At 40.9% G+C, this 17,148-nt stretch overlaps 1 protein-coding gene across 9 annotated transcripts in view; it reads left to right on the top strand.

Annotated features, from left to right (window-relative positions):
* apc (APC regulator of WNT signaling pathway) overlaps positions 1–17,015 on the top strand; it is a 163,111-nt gene extending 146,096 nt beyond the window's left edge. For 4 of the 9 annotated variants that reach the window (XM_078396350.1, XM_078396351.1, XM_078396354.1 and 1 more), the window contains 6 exons: positions 662–757; positions 4,464–4,603; positions 5,026–5,103; positions 6,919–7,035; positions 8,727–8,941; positions 9,441–16,990. In XM_078396350.1, coding sequence (XP_078252476.1) covers positions 662–757; positions 4,464–4,603; positions 5,026–5,103; positions 6,919–7,035; positions 8,727–8,941; positions 9,441–16,062 — 7,268 coding nt within the window. In that variant the 3' untranslated portion in view covers positions 16,063–16,990. Of the gene's footprint in view, positions 1–661; positions 758–4,463; positions 4,604–5,025; positions 5,104–6,918; positions 7,036–8,726; positions 8,942–9,440 lie in introns of all 9 variants that reach the window. The other 5 variants (XM_078396346.1, XM_078396347.1, XM_078396345.1 and 2 more) reach the window with 2 other exon arrangements.
* Positions 17,016–17,148: the final 133 nt, after the last annotated feature.

The following is a 17,148-nucleotide window of genomic DNA, read 5'->3' as shown; positions in this document are numbered from 1 at the left end:
CTATTTAGATAAGCATTTTCTGAATTTTCATTTGATTTATAAAATACATTGTTGAGGGATATTATGTTCCAACACTTAAAGTGGCAATATTGGTACAGCATGTTTCATAACCATTCAATCTTCATAAATAGCTAAATTAATTGCAAAGTTCAGCTTCTTTGAGGTTGGTTAAACAGTTGATTTACTGTCAATGGCAGTAAAAATGATAGAAATGCAAGCCTGGTTTTTGCACATATGTGCTCACCAATAGGCAAACGCACAACTCAAAAGCAATGCCAAGATTTTTAGAAACACAAACTGAAATTTGAAGATTGCCTCATGCCAATCAGTCTGAAAAAGGGTCTCGACCCAAACCGTCATCCATTCCTTCTCTCCCGAGATGCTGCCTGACCCACTGAGTTACTCCAGCATTTTGTGTCTAGCATCAATCAAATGGTTTGCTTTACATGCATTAATCTTATTCAGTAAAAGGAAAAGTCTTGTTTTACAATGTGCTGTAGTATATCAGTGTGTGGTAAAGTTGATTTTAATTGACTAATGATTTCAAGAATGTTTCTAATGTTCACTAGTTATACTATCATGCTGGCATAATGAAAACCGAACATGCAGAAATTGGAATTGCATACATAAACCTCAAATCAAAAGCATTTTTTGTCCGTAGTGCCATCTCCGGTGGAACACCAGATCTGTCCTGCAGTGTGTGTACTGATGAAACTTTCCTTTGATGAGGAACACAGGCATGCAATGAATGAACTTGGTAAGTCTTGTTTTCTACTTTGACGAATGTACATTCCATGCTGATGTGTTTGAAAATATTTTGGATCAGAACAATACATGTTAATGGCCCTTGGCTGGGGTCCTTGAGGCTCTCCAGTCTTGGATTAAAAACTGGTGCACCATACCCTTGATTTCCAATTTCATTTTGGACTATTTCTGGCTGAATGGTCAGGGGGAAAAATGGCTGACTGAATAGAGTCCTGCACCTGTGATTGTGACCTCTGGCACCTGCAAATGCAATCTGCAGTTCAAGAAGAAATTGTCATGGTAATAAGTATTGGGATGTAAAGTCCAAATGTGCTATTGGTATTCGCTGATAATCTGCAGCTAAAGTCGTAGATCAACTTGTTTTGCAGTGTGTTGTATCTTCTAAACAGTGATGTTCCATTTTTATGTCAATTGTCAGATTTTCTTTTAAAATCTGATATCATTTTTGAAGCTTGCCTAGAGTATTGGCCTTTTCAGAAAATTGCACTGGATAAAGGCTGAGGAAAAACATCTAAATTTAATGATTTTCTTTGCCCAGAGCTAATTATAAGTAAGCTTTTAGATGTGTAATTTGAGAATAATTTGTACCTAAATGCACATCAGGGCCAGTGACCACTCAAGATTTAATAATCTGCACACACTAGAATCTTGATTCCTGGTTCTTCAGCATATGCATGCAATTAAATATAACTAGGCCCAAAGGCCCAAACCTTTCCTACATTGGTGCAGCACCCTCTCCTCCCCCCACCCCTCTCCTCTACCCCTACCCTCTACCCCTACCCCTACCCTCTACCCCTCCCCTCTACCCCTCCCCTCTCCCCCTCCCCTCTCTCCTCTCCCCTTCCCTCTCCCCTCTCCCCTTCCCTCTCCCCTTCCCTCTCCCTCTCCCCTCTCCCCCTCCCCCTTCCCCTCTCCCCTTCCCCTCTCCCCTTCCCCTCTCCCCTTCCTCTCCCCTCTCCCCTCCCCTCTCCCCTCCCCTCTCCCCTCCCTCTCCCCTCCCTCTCCCCTCCCTCTCCCCTCCCCTCTCCCCTCCCCTCTCCCCCGCCCCTCTCCCCTCCCCTCTCCCCATCCCTTTCCCCACTCCATCCCCCTCAACCCCCTTATCCTTCTCCCCCATCTCCCCCTCACCCCCTCCCTCCACCCTCTCCCTCCCTCCCTCCTTAGAAGATAGATTTAAACTTTAAAATGTGAATAACTTTTAAAATATAACACCGATTTCAATTAAACTTCTTCCATTAGCACCAAAGGGACGAGAGTGAGTAAGGTGGGCCTCAAATTGTCGCGCTATCATGTACCGTTTTGGCTGTAGTTCAGGAACAAACAAACAAACAAGCGAGAGTTTTAGTCTATAGATGACTCCTGTTCGTATTGATGTGTGTACAACCAATAAAACCACCCATTAACAGGAAAGTGATATTTATAGTCAAATATATGGCTTGGTTTGCTGTAAGATAAGGACAGCAAACCCACAAATTCCCTATGGGCTTCTGCACAAGAAACTGTCCTTTAAAAGAAAAGGTCTGAAATTCTCAACGGTATCCTAAACCTGTACAAGCAGTGAGTGAGCTTAATCAGATTGTAGAATTCTCCTGAGGTATGCAATCCAAACAAGGTATGTAATAAAGAAACCTATAAATGAACAAAAGCCTGTACATGAATGTTGCTTGCACTATACAAGTTAATGTAGCCACATCTTATACTTTTGTACCATAATTGCCCATTATTGTGCATGGGGAGGTAGAAGAATCCAGGCCAAAATAGTTGCTAGCAGATACCACCAGATATTCATACTAATACCAGCCCGTATTCAACACTTGTTTCATGTCAATTGTTGAAAATATTGATAATGCAAAGTTACTGATTATCCAATCCCTGCCCACTCCCAACACTGTCCACATTCCACTGACTTACTACTGATACTTTTATTCCAACCACAGTCATGCCCAACACTTGTCCAACCCACACCCCTGCCCCTAACACCATCTTTCGTTGGTCTTCTGGCTGATGCGTACCCAACACCGGAATATACTGTCATGTAATTTGCTGTTTGGCACCCCTATCCATGTAGTAACCCAGTCTCTAACTCCGATCCTTTGCAGTGAGGGGAGACCGGGGATGAAGTGCATACATTACTATGGCCAAGCCATTGGGATCAGGCAGAGTAAAACAGAGTCTCTGCAGCAGGGCAATTTGGGTTATAATTGTACTTACAGAGTCAGTCCAGACTGGACGGCACAAATAACCTTCTTTCATCTTGTCGTCCTTTAATTTACTTAGTCATACAGAACAGGAACAGGCCCTTTAGCCCAACTGGTCCATTCAGACCAGGATGCCCCCACCTAGCTAGTCACATTTGTTCACATATGGCCCATATCTCGATAATCCTTTCCTATCCACGATTCTCTCCAAATGTCTGTTAAATGTTAATTTAAACATTCCAACCTTTATACTTGGTATCCTGACTGAAGAAGGCCAATGCACTAAAAGCCACCTTTATCGCCAGTTTTGGGGAACTTTGTACCTGTATTCTTAAATCCCTCTGCTCTACAACACGCACTGTGAAAGTCTTGCGCTGGTTCGTTTACCCAAAATGCAACACCTCGCATTTGTCGGCATTAAACCCGATTAGCCATTACTCAACGCACTTACCCAGCTGATCAAGATCATGCTGTAATATTTGATAAGATTCTTCACTAACTGAAGGGTCTTGACCCGAAATGTCACCTATTCCTTCTCTCCAGAGATGCTGCCTGTCCCACTGTTACTTCAGCTTTTTGGGTCTATCTTCGGTTTAAACCAGCATCTGCAGTTCCTTCCTACACATACTCACTAACCACGATACCACCTAACCATGTCTTCTACATTTTCATCCAAATCAACGATATAAACCACAAAGAATGGTTCCAGCACTGATGTCTGAGATACACCACTAGTCACGGGCCTCCATTCTGAAAAACAACCTTCCATCACCACATTCTGCTTTCTTCCATGAAGCCAATTCTGCATGCAGTCATCTAGTTGTCCCTGGATCCCATGCGATCTACCTTTTCAGAGCATCCTGCCATATGGAACCTTATCAAAGGCCTTGCAGAAGTTCTGTTTAATTTATTGTCACGTGTACCGAGGTACAGTGAAAAGCTTTTGTTGCATGCTAACCAGTCAGTGTAAAGACAATACATTATTACAATCGAACCATTTACAGTGCATAGATACATGATAAGGGAAGTCCATGTAGATAACATCCATGGCTTTGCCCTTGTTGATCTTGTTGGTTACTTAATAAAAACTGACCAAAATTCGTAAGACACAATCTCCCACCTACAAAACCTTGCTGACTATACCAAATCAGACCTTATCTATCGAAATGCATATCTATCCTATCCCTCAGAATCCTCTCCAGTAACAGATGTTCGGCTCACTGGTCTATAGTTCCCAGGCTTTTCCTTGCTGCCCTTCTTTAATAGAGGCACAACATTAGCCACCTTTCAGTCATCCAGAACTTCACTCGTGTCTAACAATGATAAACACTTTGAATTAAATATTATACCATGGTAGCCTTCAGAGTGGAATTGAGGATTTAAATTTATAAACTAATATTTGAGGTATTGGTTCAAATAAGAATTACATTTAAATTGCTTTTGGCTTGTATTTTTGAAAAGAGTGTTATGAATACTTTAAACCATTGTTATCCCATGCAGGTGGTTTGCAGGCAATAGCTGAATTGTTGCAAGTAGATTGTGAAATGTATGGACTTACCGATGATCACTACAGTGTCACGTTGCGACGATATGCTGGGATGGCACTTACAAATTTAACCTTTGGTGATGTTGCAAATAAGGTAGGCAATTTGTTCTATATGAGGTTTATTTATTACATCCTAAAGATAACGTGAATTATGGGAAAAATACAAAAACATGATTGCATTTTATTTATGGGGCGAGGGAAAAGGTTGTTTCAGAAATACAGCACTTACAAAATTTTTGTTTTATTTTAAAAGAATGTGAAGTCTGAAATAATTGTCAATTGAATGGTCAATTCTGAACAAATCTACTTGAATAGCTACTTTCAGTTTAAGGTCAAATTTACTTCAAACTCATTTGGCTAGCACAGTCTTGTACTACCAAACAGTGCCCAATATTCACCTTCCTTTCAGTTCCTAACTTTAGGCAAATTTATATATCTTGTTTGAGTAATCTTAACAATCAACTTCAATTTTTCATGTTGCATCACTGCTTCTAAAATACTGTTTCCTTTTTACAGGCCACACTCTGTTCAATGAAAGGTTGTATGAGAGCTATGGTGGCTCAACTAAAGTCAGAAAGTGAAGATCTACAACAGGTAGGGATGGGTTTTAAACTTGAGTTTCAGGAAAAATGTCAGTTTTATATGTATTTGTAATTCTTAATCTCAGGATCACTGGGTCAGCAAAAGCTTTTGAAGCAGAAAGATTCTCTGAATATATTGGACACCTAAAAAGATTCTTTATGTGTAGTTATTGTTTAGCCACAGTGAGAATATACCGGAAAGAATGATTTGTGTAAGGATTGAGTTATCTTGTTGAAATTTAATTTATAATTTGCAACGGGACAATATATAAACTCATCCAATCATTAAAGCTTATACTTTCTGGCGGAAATGGTTTTTCATCCCTTAATTATCATTTGGAGTGCAGGAGGATGAGGGATGATCTTATACAGGTGTGTAAGATCATGAGAGGAATAGATTGGGTAAATGCAGTCTTTTATCTAAAATAGGGGAATCAAGAACCAGAGGCCATAAGCTTAAGGTGTGTGGGGAAAGATGTAACAGGAACCTGAGCGACAATTATTTACACAAAGGTTGGTAGGTAAATGGAGCGAACTACTGGAGGAAGTAGTTGTGGCGGGTGCTATCATAACGTTTAAAAAACATTTAGACAGGCACATGGATAAGACAGGTATAGATACTAGACCAAGTGGACCTATTGTGCCCAAACCTCTCCTGCATTGGTGCAGCACCCTCTTGTCCCCCACTCCCCCCTCCCCTCTCCCCCCTCCACACCCCGCTCCCCTCTACACCCCCCTCCCCTCTACACCCCCCTCCCCTCTATCCCCCTCCCTCCCCCCTCCCTCCTCCCCCTCTCCCTCTTCTCTCCCCTCCCCCTCCCCCCTCTCCATCCCCCTCAACCCCCCTTATAATAATAATAATAATAATAATAATAATAATAATAATAATAATAATAAGCAGTTATTTTATATAGTGCCTTACCAGGAGCTCAAAGCGCTTTACAAAAACAATCATAACATAAAAACAAACAGACAAACTATCCTGACGGAGAAGCGGCGAACAAACAGCGCCAGCGTCCTCTCACGTCAGGGTCCGGCAGTAGACAACAAAAAGCACAGGACACACAGATACAATTTTCAACACAAACAACCATCACAGTGATTGCTCCAGGCACACCCTCACTGTGATGGAAGGCAAAGAAAAGTCATTATCTCCCTCCCTCCCTCCCTAGGAGATAGATTATCCTCCCTCCCTCCCCCCTCCCTCCCTAGGAGATAGATTTCAACTTTAAAATATGAATAACTTTCAAAATATAACACTGAATTCAATGAAACCTCTTCCACTAGCACCAAAGGGACGACGGTGAGTAAGGTGGACCTAAAATTGTCGCGTTATCCGGTATCGTTTTGGCTGTAGTTCAGGAACAAACAAACGAGAGTTTTAGTATATGGATGGACCAAATGCTGGCAGGTGGGATTAGTGTAGATGGGGCATGTTGGCCGGTGTGGCAAGTTGGGCAGAAGGGACCTGTTTCCTCACTATATGACCCTATGATTTTAATCAACCTTTACACTATTTGGGAGCTCATCATTGTTTATGTTCAGATCCAATGCATTTTCCTCAAAAATATGCCCATTTTTAACGTATTAAGTTTTTTGCTGTGCTAATTTCTTTCTAACAATGTTTTAGTTTGGTCATCTCATTTTAAAAAGTATTGTCATGGGTGATTACGACTGCCAGTGTGCAATCTAATCATAGGGATCAATTCTGTCTTACACTTGGAATGAATGGGGAATGAAATAAGTAAATCTAAGTAAATCCAATAAATCATGACAGTATTCTCTGTTATCATCATTTTGACTGTCAAATGTAATGTTTCTGATGCAGGTAATTGCAAGCGTATTACGAAATTTATCATGGCGAGCAGATGTAAACAGTAAAAAGATCTTGCGTGAAGTTGGCAGTGTGAGTGCTTTGATGGAATGTGCACTGGATGTGAAAAAGGTAGGAAAAATAATTATTTTCTCTAAATTAATTTTAAGATCAAAAACCGACAGAGGAACTGAGTGAGCCAGGCGGCATCTGTGGAGCCTATGGACAGGCAATGATTTGCATCGGGACCCGTCTTCAGGGTCTAAAGAAGGGTCCCAACTTGAAACATTGTCTGTCCATTTCCCTCCACAATTGCCGCCTGGCCCACTGAGTTTCTCCAGTTTTTGTTTGCTCAGGATTCCAGGATCTAGTCTCGTTAAAATTTAAGATGTGCTTCCTTCCAAAATGTTCACAAAAAAGTAACTTCCAAGTATTCAGGAGTGCCTTGTTGCTCTTTGTTGATTACTTTCAATCTCTTTGGCATGACCATGATGCAACAAATACTTGCCTTTCATAAAGAATAATTGTTCATGTGACCATTCTGCTATTCGTGGCGGCACGGTGGCGCAGCGGTAGAGTTGCTGCCTTACAGCGAATGCAGCGCCTGAGACTCAGGTTCGATCCTGACTACGGGCGCCGTCTGTACGGAGTTTGTACGTTCTCCCCGTGACCTGCGTGGGTTTTCTCCGAGATCTTCGGTTTCCTCTCACACTCCAAAGACGTACAGGTATGTAGGTTAATTGACTGGGTAAAATGTTTTTTAAAAAATTGTCCCCTAGTGTGTGTAGGATAGTGTTAATGTGCGGGGTTCGCTGGTCGGCGCGGACTCGGTGGGCCGAAGGGCCTGTTTCCGCGCTGTATCTCTAAAAAAAAAAAAAAAATTCCTTTGGGAAAAAAATGTATACTAATGGAGATGCTTCATTTTTTTTCTTGCTGCTAGACGAAGTTCCAGAAATTCAATTAACTAGGAAAAAAAGGATACTTGGAACTAGGTTATTGAAGTATTAAATATTTTACGCAATTGAACATAATGTGAAAGAGGAATTGGATTGATATTTAAGCTGGAAAAATCAAAAATGATACCATAGAAACAGAAAATAGGTGCAGAAGTAGGCCATTCGGCCCTTTGAGCCAGTATGATCATAGCTGATCATCCAAAATCAGTACCCCGTTCCTGCTTTCTCCCCGTATCCCTTGATTCCGTTAGACCTAAGAGCTATATCTAACTCTCTTGAATACATCCAGTGAATTGGCCTCCACTGTCTTCTGTAGCAGAGAATTCCACAGATCCACAACTCTCTGGGTGAAAAACCTTTTCCTCATCTCATCCTAAATGGCCTACCCCTTATTCTAACACTGTGACCCCTGGTTCTGGATTCCCCTAACATTGGGAACATTTTTTCCTGCATCTAGTCTGTCCAATCCCTTAAGAAATTAAAATGTTCTCATTCGAATGCCTACACTCAAGTCAGGTCCATTTAACTTCTGTGCTCTATATTTCTGAGAGCTATGTCAAAAGCAGTGAATTGTAATAAATCAAGATGCCAAGACATAAAATTATTTTTAATATAAAGGTTGCCTGAAAGACAACTATGATAGCCTACAAATGTATCTGATGAGGATTTGATAATCTTTTTGGTTGTACTCTGGCAGAGACAATAGAAAAATTATTATAGAATATTGTAGCATTAAAATTTACTGTGTATCTGAAAGATGCATTATGTAAAATCTGACATACATGCATGGCAATTTTTTTAAAAATGTCCTTAAGTATAAATTAAAACAAATTGAAGATATATATTAATCTTTCTCTCATTTTAAAGGAATCAACTCTGAAGAGTGTTCTTAGTGCCCTGTGGAATTTATCAGCACACTGCACTGAGAATAAGGCTGACATCTGTACTGTGTGTGGAGCACTTGCCTTTTTAGTCAGCACTTTAACTTACAGAAGCCAAACCAATACACTTGCCATTATTGAAAGTGGAGGAGGCATTCTACGGAATGTTTCCAGTTTGATTGCGACAAATGAAGATCACAGGTGTGTGTAACTCCTAGATTTGTAAAAATTGAGTAATGCCCCAACAGCCTCGATTCCAAATCCTCATGTTTCACTAGCTTCCTCTCCTCCCTTCATGTCTTGCATGAATTCATTGTTGAATTCCAGTTCTCTCCCCTCTCCTTCCCTCCTGCCCACGCCTTCCTTCTCAATCCCTGCTGCCCACGCTGTCCTCCTCTCCCGCCCTTGCCCCCCCTTCCTCACCCCCACCGCCTCTCTCTCCTTAATGCCCTCACCGCCTCTCTCCTTCCTTCCTGCCCTCACTGACCCCCTCCATCCCTCCCTTTCCTTCCCACCCACCCTCATCATCCATTCGTTCTCACCCCCACAACAACGGTACCCCTTCTACCTCTCTGTTCGCTATAATTTAACATTGTGTGATGATTAAATCCATTATCTATTTTATTTATTAAAATTAGTGTAGGGCTGTGTTATTTTTTGGTTTGGAGATATTTCCTAAAGAATGTTATTTTCTACACAGGCAAATCCTCAGAGAAAACAATTGCTTACAGACATTACTGCAGCACTTAAAATCTCACAGCCTGACAATAGTTAGCAATGCATGTGGAACCCTTTGGAATCTGTCTGCTCGAAATGCCAAGGATCAGGAGTCTTTGTGGGACATGGGAGCAGTTAGCATGCTGAAAAATCTCATTCATTCTAAACACAAAATGATTGCAATGGGAAGTGCTGCAGCTTTGAGGAACCTGATGGCCAATAGACCTGCCAAATATAAAGATGCCAACATTATGTCTCCTGGATCAAGCCTACCATCTCTGCATGTTCGTAAACAAAAGGCTTTGGAAGCAGAATTAGATGCTCAACAATTATCAGAAACTTTTGATAACATTGATACCTTGAGTCCCAAAACATCTCATCGGAACAGACAAAGACACAAACAGGGCAGATACAGCGAGTATGTTTTAGATTCTGGAAGGCATAATGATGATGGAGTATGCAGGTCAGAGAGTTTCAACACTGGAAACATGACTGTGCTGTCGCCCTATGTGACTTCTTCAATGCTACCTAATTCATCAAGAGATGGCAGGGGTGCAATGGATAGTTCCAGATCAGAAAAGGAGAGAAATATGGAGAGAGATCGAAGAGGACCAGATACTGCTTCCTTTCCTCCTTCGGAAAATACGCCAGATCCTTCCAAAAGGATGGGGAGGCAGGCGCCTGCCAGCGCAGCTCAAATAGCCAAGGTCATGGAAGAGGTATCAAGTGTACATTTGTCATCGGACGACAGGAATTCACCATCTGATTTGCACTGTTTGCCAGAGGACAGGGCTGGAATGAGGCGAGGGTCATCATCTCATCCCCATTCCAACATTTTTAACTATAGTAAATCTGAAAACTCCAACAGAACCGCCTCCATGCCTTATGGGAAAACAGAGTACAGGAGGTCGTCAAATGATAGTCTGAATAGTGTTAGCAGTAGTGATGGCTATGGTAAAAGAGGGCAGATGAAACCATCGATAGAATCCTACTCTGAGGACGATGAGAGCAAATTCTGCAACTATGAAAAGTATCCCGCTGATCTTGCCAATAAAATTCACAATGCTAATCATTTAGAAGACAATGATGCAGAATTGGACACACCAATTAACTATAGCCTCAAATATTCGGATGAGCAGTTAAATTCTGGCCGGCAAAGCCCATCTCAAAATGAACAGTGGGCACGACAGAAACATATTGTGGAAGAAGAGATGAAAAGAAATGAACATAAGCAATCTAGAACTCAACCCTCCGGATATTCTATTTTTTGTGAAAATACTTGCAGCGGAGAGGAAACACATATGAAATTCCAGCCTCGATTCAGTCAATCAGATTGCTCTTATACTAGCAGGGCACATAACAATTCTGACCAAATTAGAGTAGATTCTGAACACAGAATGAACCAGAAAATGAATCCATCTCTTTGCCAGGTGGATGATTATGAAGATGATAAACCAACTAACTACAGTGAACGTTACTCTGAAGAAGAACAGCCCGAGGAAGAAGAGGACAGGCCCACAAATTACAGTATGAAGTTTACAGAGGAAGAACACCATGTTGAACAGCCAATTGATTATAGTTTGAAGTATGCTACAGAAGTACCTGCCTCTTCACAGAGTCAGTCTTTTATTTATTCAAAAAATGCTTCAGTTCAAAACACAACAAAAGATCGTGCATCAAATTGTGGAAGCACACCAAGCTCCAAAAACAACACTACTAGTCAACAACGACGACTTCACCCCAGCCCGGCACAAACAAGAACAACTACTGTTCCTACCATTCAGAAATCAGCCACATGTAAGACCCCTTCAATTAACCAAGAAACCATGCAGACTTATTGTGTGGAGGATACTCCAATTTGTTTTTCAAGGTGTAGTTCACTTTCATCTTTGTCATCAGAGGATGAAATGGAAGGTCGTGGCCAAGCCAAGCATGTAGCAGATGATGGCACCACCTTGCAGATCATTGACCTCAAGGAAAATCATGGACAATTATCTGTTGAAACCACAATAGGTGAGGCATCGTCTACTTCACATCATACCCGAATGAAGCAGAATAGACTGCAGGCCACTAATGTAGCTCAGCCGGATATTGGTCGTCAAAAAGCTGTTGAGTTCTCTTCAGGTGCAAAATCACCATCCAAAAGTGGAGCTCAGACTCCAAAAAGTCCACCAGAACATTATGTGCAGGAAACTCCTTTGGTATTTAGTAGATGCAGTTCAGTGAGTTCATTGGGAAGCTTTGAAAGTCAGTCAATTGCCAGTTCCATTCAAAGTGAACCTTGCAGTGAAATGGTTAGTGGAGTTATAAGCCCTAGTGATCTTCCAGACAGTCCAGGGCAGACTATGCCACCTAGTAGGAGTAAGACTCCCCCACCTCAGCCAGCTCAACTAAAAAGAGAAACAAACAAAATCAAGGATCAAACTAATGTTAAAAGTAGAGAAATTGGCCAACGCCAAGAGGCTGTGAATGAAGCGGTCCAAAGAGTCCAGATTCCTCAGGATGGTGATTGTCTGATGCATTTTGCCACGGAAAATACTCCAGATGGATTCTCATGTGCATCAAGTTTAAGCGCTCTTAGCCTTGATGAGCCATTTATTCAGAAGGATCTTGAGCTCACAGTAATGCCTCCTGTTTATGAAGATGATCACAAGAATGACGAGTCTGTGAAGGAAGATGATGTAACTGGGAAAAATAAATGCAAAGCAGAGAAAGTTGCAGAACCAGAGAAAGATATACTTGATGACGATGATGATGATGATATTGATATCTTAGAAGAATGTATAAATTCAGCCATGCCAACTAAATCTTCAAGTAAAGCTAAAAAAACTGCTGCTAGTACTACATCACGGATGCCACCTCCTGTCGCAAGGAAACCAAGTCAACTGCCTGTGTACAAATTGCTTTCTAATCAAAATAGAGTTAATTCTCAAAAGCATGTAAGTTTTAACCATGACATATTTAGAGAAGATATGCCACGAGTCTACTGTGTTGAGGGGACTCCGATAAACTTCTCAACAGCAACATCTTTAAGTGACCTCACCATTGAGTCACCGCCAAATGAATTGGTAAATTCAGAAGCTAATCAGCCAGCATCTGAATCTGCTGTGATGGAAAAGAGAGATACTATACCAACTGAAGGCAGGAATATGAATGATGCCGAGACATCAAAAGGTCTCACTGGTGCTCAGCCAGGGCAAGATGACAAAATGGAGGAAGGTGATATTTTAGCTGAATGTATAAACTCCGCTATGCCAAAAGGAAAGAGCCATAAACCATACAGAGTTAAAAAAATGATGAATCAAGTTCAACATGTGTCAACTTCTTCAAATAATGCAAATCAACAAGAGGTAGAAAAAAACCCAACATCTCCAATGAAGCCGTTGTCTCAGAACAATGAGTACAAGAATCGTTCATTACAACGTTCATCCCTATCTGATCCTCAAAGTAGCTTCAATGCTGAAGGTAATTGCACAGAACATAGGAAGGACATGGAGAAAGGTGGCCAAAAGCAAGCCACAAAAAATATTGCAGGGGATTTTCAAGATAAACCACCTGGTAACGATAACCGTGTTCGTGGAGGTTTTGTATTTGACTCTCCACATCATTATACTCCAATTGAAGGAACTCCATATTGTTTTTCCCGAAATGATTCTCTCAGTTCACTTGACTTTGATGACGATGATACTGATCTCACAAAAGAAAAAGCAGAATTAAAAAAAGACAAGGGCAAAAAGGAAAGCGTCCCCAATGATGTAAAAAGTTGTAATAACAAACAAATTCCCATTAGTCAGCAATCTTCTGATAGAGTTCAACCAGGTCAAAAATCTGTGTCAGGGAGAGGGCAGTCAAAATCTGCTCTACAGAGGCAGGCTGTCTTTTCCCAAACTCAGAAAGATAATAATGGCCGAGAAACAATTACTGATGAGAAAATGCAAAATTTTGCCATTGAAGATACTCCTGTCTGCTTTTCTCGTAATTCTTCATTAAGTTCTCTTAGTGATATTGACCAGGAGAATAATAATAAAAAAGCAGCACAGCATAGTGAACAGGGAGAACACACCAATAGCCAAGTTACAGTGAACAGACCTCCAGCATCTGGCTATGCTCCTAAGTCATTTCATGTTGAAGACACACCAGTGTGCTTCTCTAGAAATAGCTCCCTTAGCTCTCTTAGCATAGATTCTGAAGATGACCTTCTACAAGAGTGCATCAGTTCAGCTATGCCAAAAAAGAAAAGGATCCTTGCAAAAGGCAACAGTAACTGGGAAAATACAGGAAGTGATACTTCTGCAGCATCAGTAGAAGAGATGAATGAGCCTATGAATTTAAGAGACCAAGTGCAAAGCCCTATTTCAGAGCAAGCTTTCTCTCCAGATTCTGAAAGCTTTGACTGGAAAGCCATTCAAGAGGGTGCTAATTCTATAGTCAGTAGCTTGCACCAGGCAGCTGCCTGCCTGTCAAGACAGGGTTCTTCTGATTCTGACTCTATTCTCTCACTTAAATCTGGTATTTCCTTAGGATCACCTTTTCACCTTACACCTGATCAGGAAGAAAAGCCATTTGCGTCTAATAAGGGCCCTAAAATAGTGAAACCTGGTGAGAAAATCGCTAGTGACAATAAAAAGAACAAAGAAGAAAATGTTAAGGCAATTCGAGGAGGGAAAAGAGTCTATAAAAGTTTAATTACTGGGAAGGCCCGTTCAAATGTTGAAACTCCTACCCATCATCCAAAACATTCCCAACAGGCAAACATGCCCATGATCTCGCGTGGAAGGACCATGATTCACATACCTGGTGTAAGGAACAGTTCACCTAGCACTAGTCCTATTCCGAAAATGCCACCTAAAAACATAACTTCTAAAAGTCCAAATCCAAATCATTCAAGAGGCATTAAAACTCCATTAAAATTAGAGTCAAGTCCAATAGGTAAGCAAACGAGTGCTCAGGGAGCATCAAGCAGCAAAGGATCTTCTAGATCAGGATCCAGAGATTCTACTCCTTCCAGACTTTCCCAGCAATCCTTATCAAGACCCATGCAGTCTCCTGGTCGAAATTCTATATCTCCAGGAAGGAATGGGATCAGCCCTTCTAGCAAGATATCACAACTTCCAAGAACATCCTCTCCAGGTACTGCTGCAGCTAAACCTTCTGGATCAGGAAAGATGTCTTACACATCTCCAGGTAGACCGTTAAACCAGCAGGCGGCATCGAAGCAAACGGGCCTAGGAAAGGGCACATCTTCTTTAACAAGAAGTGAATCCAGTTCAAAAGGCTTAAGCCAGAGTGGCAGTAGTGCTGCACCAGGTAAAAGAGTAGAATTGTCAAGAATGTCTTCAACAAAATCAAGTGGCAGTGAATCAGACCGATCTGAAAGGCCTACATTAATGCGCCAATCAACATTTATAAAGGAAGCCCCAAGTCCAACACTGAGAAGAAAATTAGAAGAATCTACTTCTTTTGAATCTTTGTCACCACCTTCTCGACCTACATCACCGAGTAGATCACAAACTCAGACTCCAGTTCTAAGTCCATCTCAGCATTTGGATGTGATGTCAAGTCACTTACCAAGCCAAGCCAGTAGCTGGAGAAAAGTGCCTCCAAACCAGAATCTCATTGCAGAACAACTAGAAGGGCGACCTATGCGGAAACATGACATAGCTCGATCTCATTCTGAAAGTCCGTCAAGGCTACCAGTGAATAGATCAGGTACTTGGAAGCGTGAACATAGCAAACATTCCTCATCTCTTCCTCGAGTTAGCACATGGCGCAGAACAGGGAGTTCTTCATCAATTCTGTCAGCTTCTTCAGAATCAAGTGAAAAGGCCAAAAGTGAAGATGAAAAACCATATCCTGGGAGTTTTTCACATGGTAGTAAACATGGCAAGGAAAATCCAGTTCCTTTGAGGGGAACTTGGAGGAAAATTAAAGATAATGAAGTTCCACAAATAAATAGTCATGTTCAGATTCCTTCAGCTGCACATTGTGTTGAAAGCAAAAATTTGGTTTACCAGATGGCTCCTCCAGTATCAAAAACTGAGGATGTGTGGGTGAGAATTGAGGATTGTCCAATAAACAACCCTCGCCCTGGAAGATCTCCATCAGGCAACACACCACCAGTTATTGATGATTTTCCTGAAAAGATATTTCCAAATGATGAAGAAGGTTCAGGTGATGCACAGAACAGACCAGCTTCAGAACACAGAACTCCATCTCATGGTTTAAGAATGGAAAAATGTTTAAATTCATTTACTCAGTTGGAAAGTCCAGAAAAAAAGGCAGCAGAAGCAAAATCTGCTGTGAACAGTTCTGCTACCTCACCAGAAACTGAGATGACAATTGTCACTGAGCGCACACCCTTTAGTTCAAATAGTTCAAGCAAGCACAACTCACCAAGTGGTACTGTTGCAGCAAGAGTAACTCCTTTCAACTATATACCCAGCCCTCGAAAAAGTAGCACAGATAACAGTTCTACACGGCCATCACAAATTCCAACACCTGTAAACACCAAAAGAAAGGAGAGTTCCAAACCTGAAGCTACTGACTCTAGTGGGAATCAAAGCCCGAAGCGTCATTCTGGATCCTATTTAGTAACTTCTGTTTGAAATAACTGTGGTTGTATAAAATTGGTTTATTATGTATGATTTTTTGGCACAACTATCTGATATTTGAGGTTAACTGTTTTACAAGAATTATTGATCAGCTAAGATGCTCTTGTAAATATCTACTTTTTCCTTCGCAGAGGGACTTTGTTAAGGAAGCCATATTTGTTAGAAAACTATATTGTTGCTGGTGGAAATTTGACAGGTGCATTTGGTTGGGAAGTTTGAGATTATTCCTGCAGCTAGTAAAGACAATATTGTACAGTCAGTTTTACTTGTATTATGTATTAAGAGTTTCTGCCATGAACCCTTTATGTAATGCTTGGCTTATGTAACTTACAATTACTTGGGAGATAAGTCTAGATAATAAGTCCATTAAAATATATCAATCATGTTCAACATTTTAACAGCAAAAAAAAGGTCAGGGATTAAAAAAAATTAGATATTTAATTTACATGCATAAAGGTGAATGAAATGAGTATTAATATTCCATGTTAGTATTTGTGAAGTATCCTAATCCTCTAGGTAATCATGCAGCTGTGAAATTCACGGCCTTATGATTTCTGGTGCAACAGCCTTCCCCTGCCTGCTCTTGTGCATGATCAGATCGGATGGTATGTTGTCTGAAGCAATGACTCAATTTTGTGATCACATGATGTGCATAGATAGCTACAGTGTATTAAGGTACACTGCTGTATGTGTGCTGCAAAAAGAGATTGTCTGTAACCTTGCAGCTTTGGACTGGAGTATTTTTTTCCTGACCTAGATTTTACCAGAAAAGTAGATAGAGCCATTGCTATGCTGTAACTTGTTGTATATTGTTATTTGAGGTCAGATGGCTACTCTTTTATGAATGAGACAAATTGTTTCAGAAGAACTAAATGAACATTTCAAAATAAATTATTACTGTATGTATTAATTGTTGCGTCATTTCAGTTCTTGTGGATAATCTGTACTCCAGCAAATGATTGTACAAATAAATTAAGTTTCGTTTAGAGACACAGTGTGGAAACAGGCCCTTTGGCCTACGGAGTCTCTACCTACAACAAATACCCATATACTAGTACTATCCAACACACTAGGGACAAT

The sequence above is a fragment of the Rhinoraja longicauda genome, chromosome 3 (genome assembly GCF_053455715.1).
Source record: "Rhinoraja longicauda isolate Sanriku21f chromosome 3, sRhiLon1.1, whole genome shotgun sequence".
NCBI classification, from domain to species: Eukaryota; Metazoa; Chordata; class Chondrichthyes; order Rajiformes; family Arhynchobatidae; genus Rhinoraja; species Rhinoraja longicauda.
The sequence above is the reverse complement of the archived record's forward strand: the minus strand, read 5'-3'. Positions and strand labels throughout refer to the sequence as shown.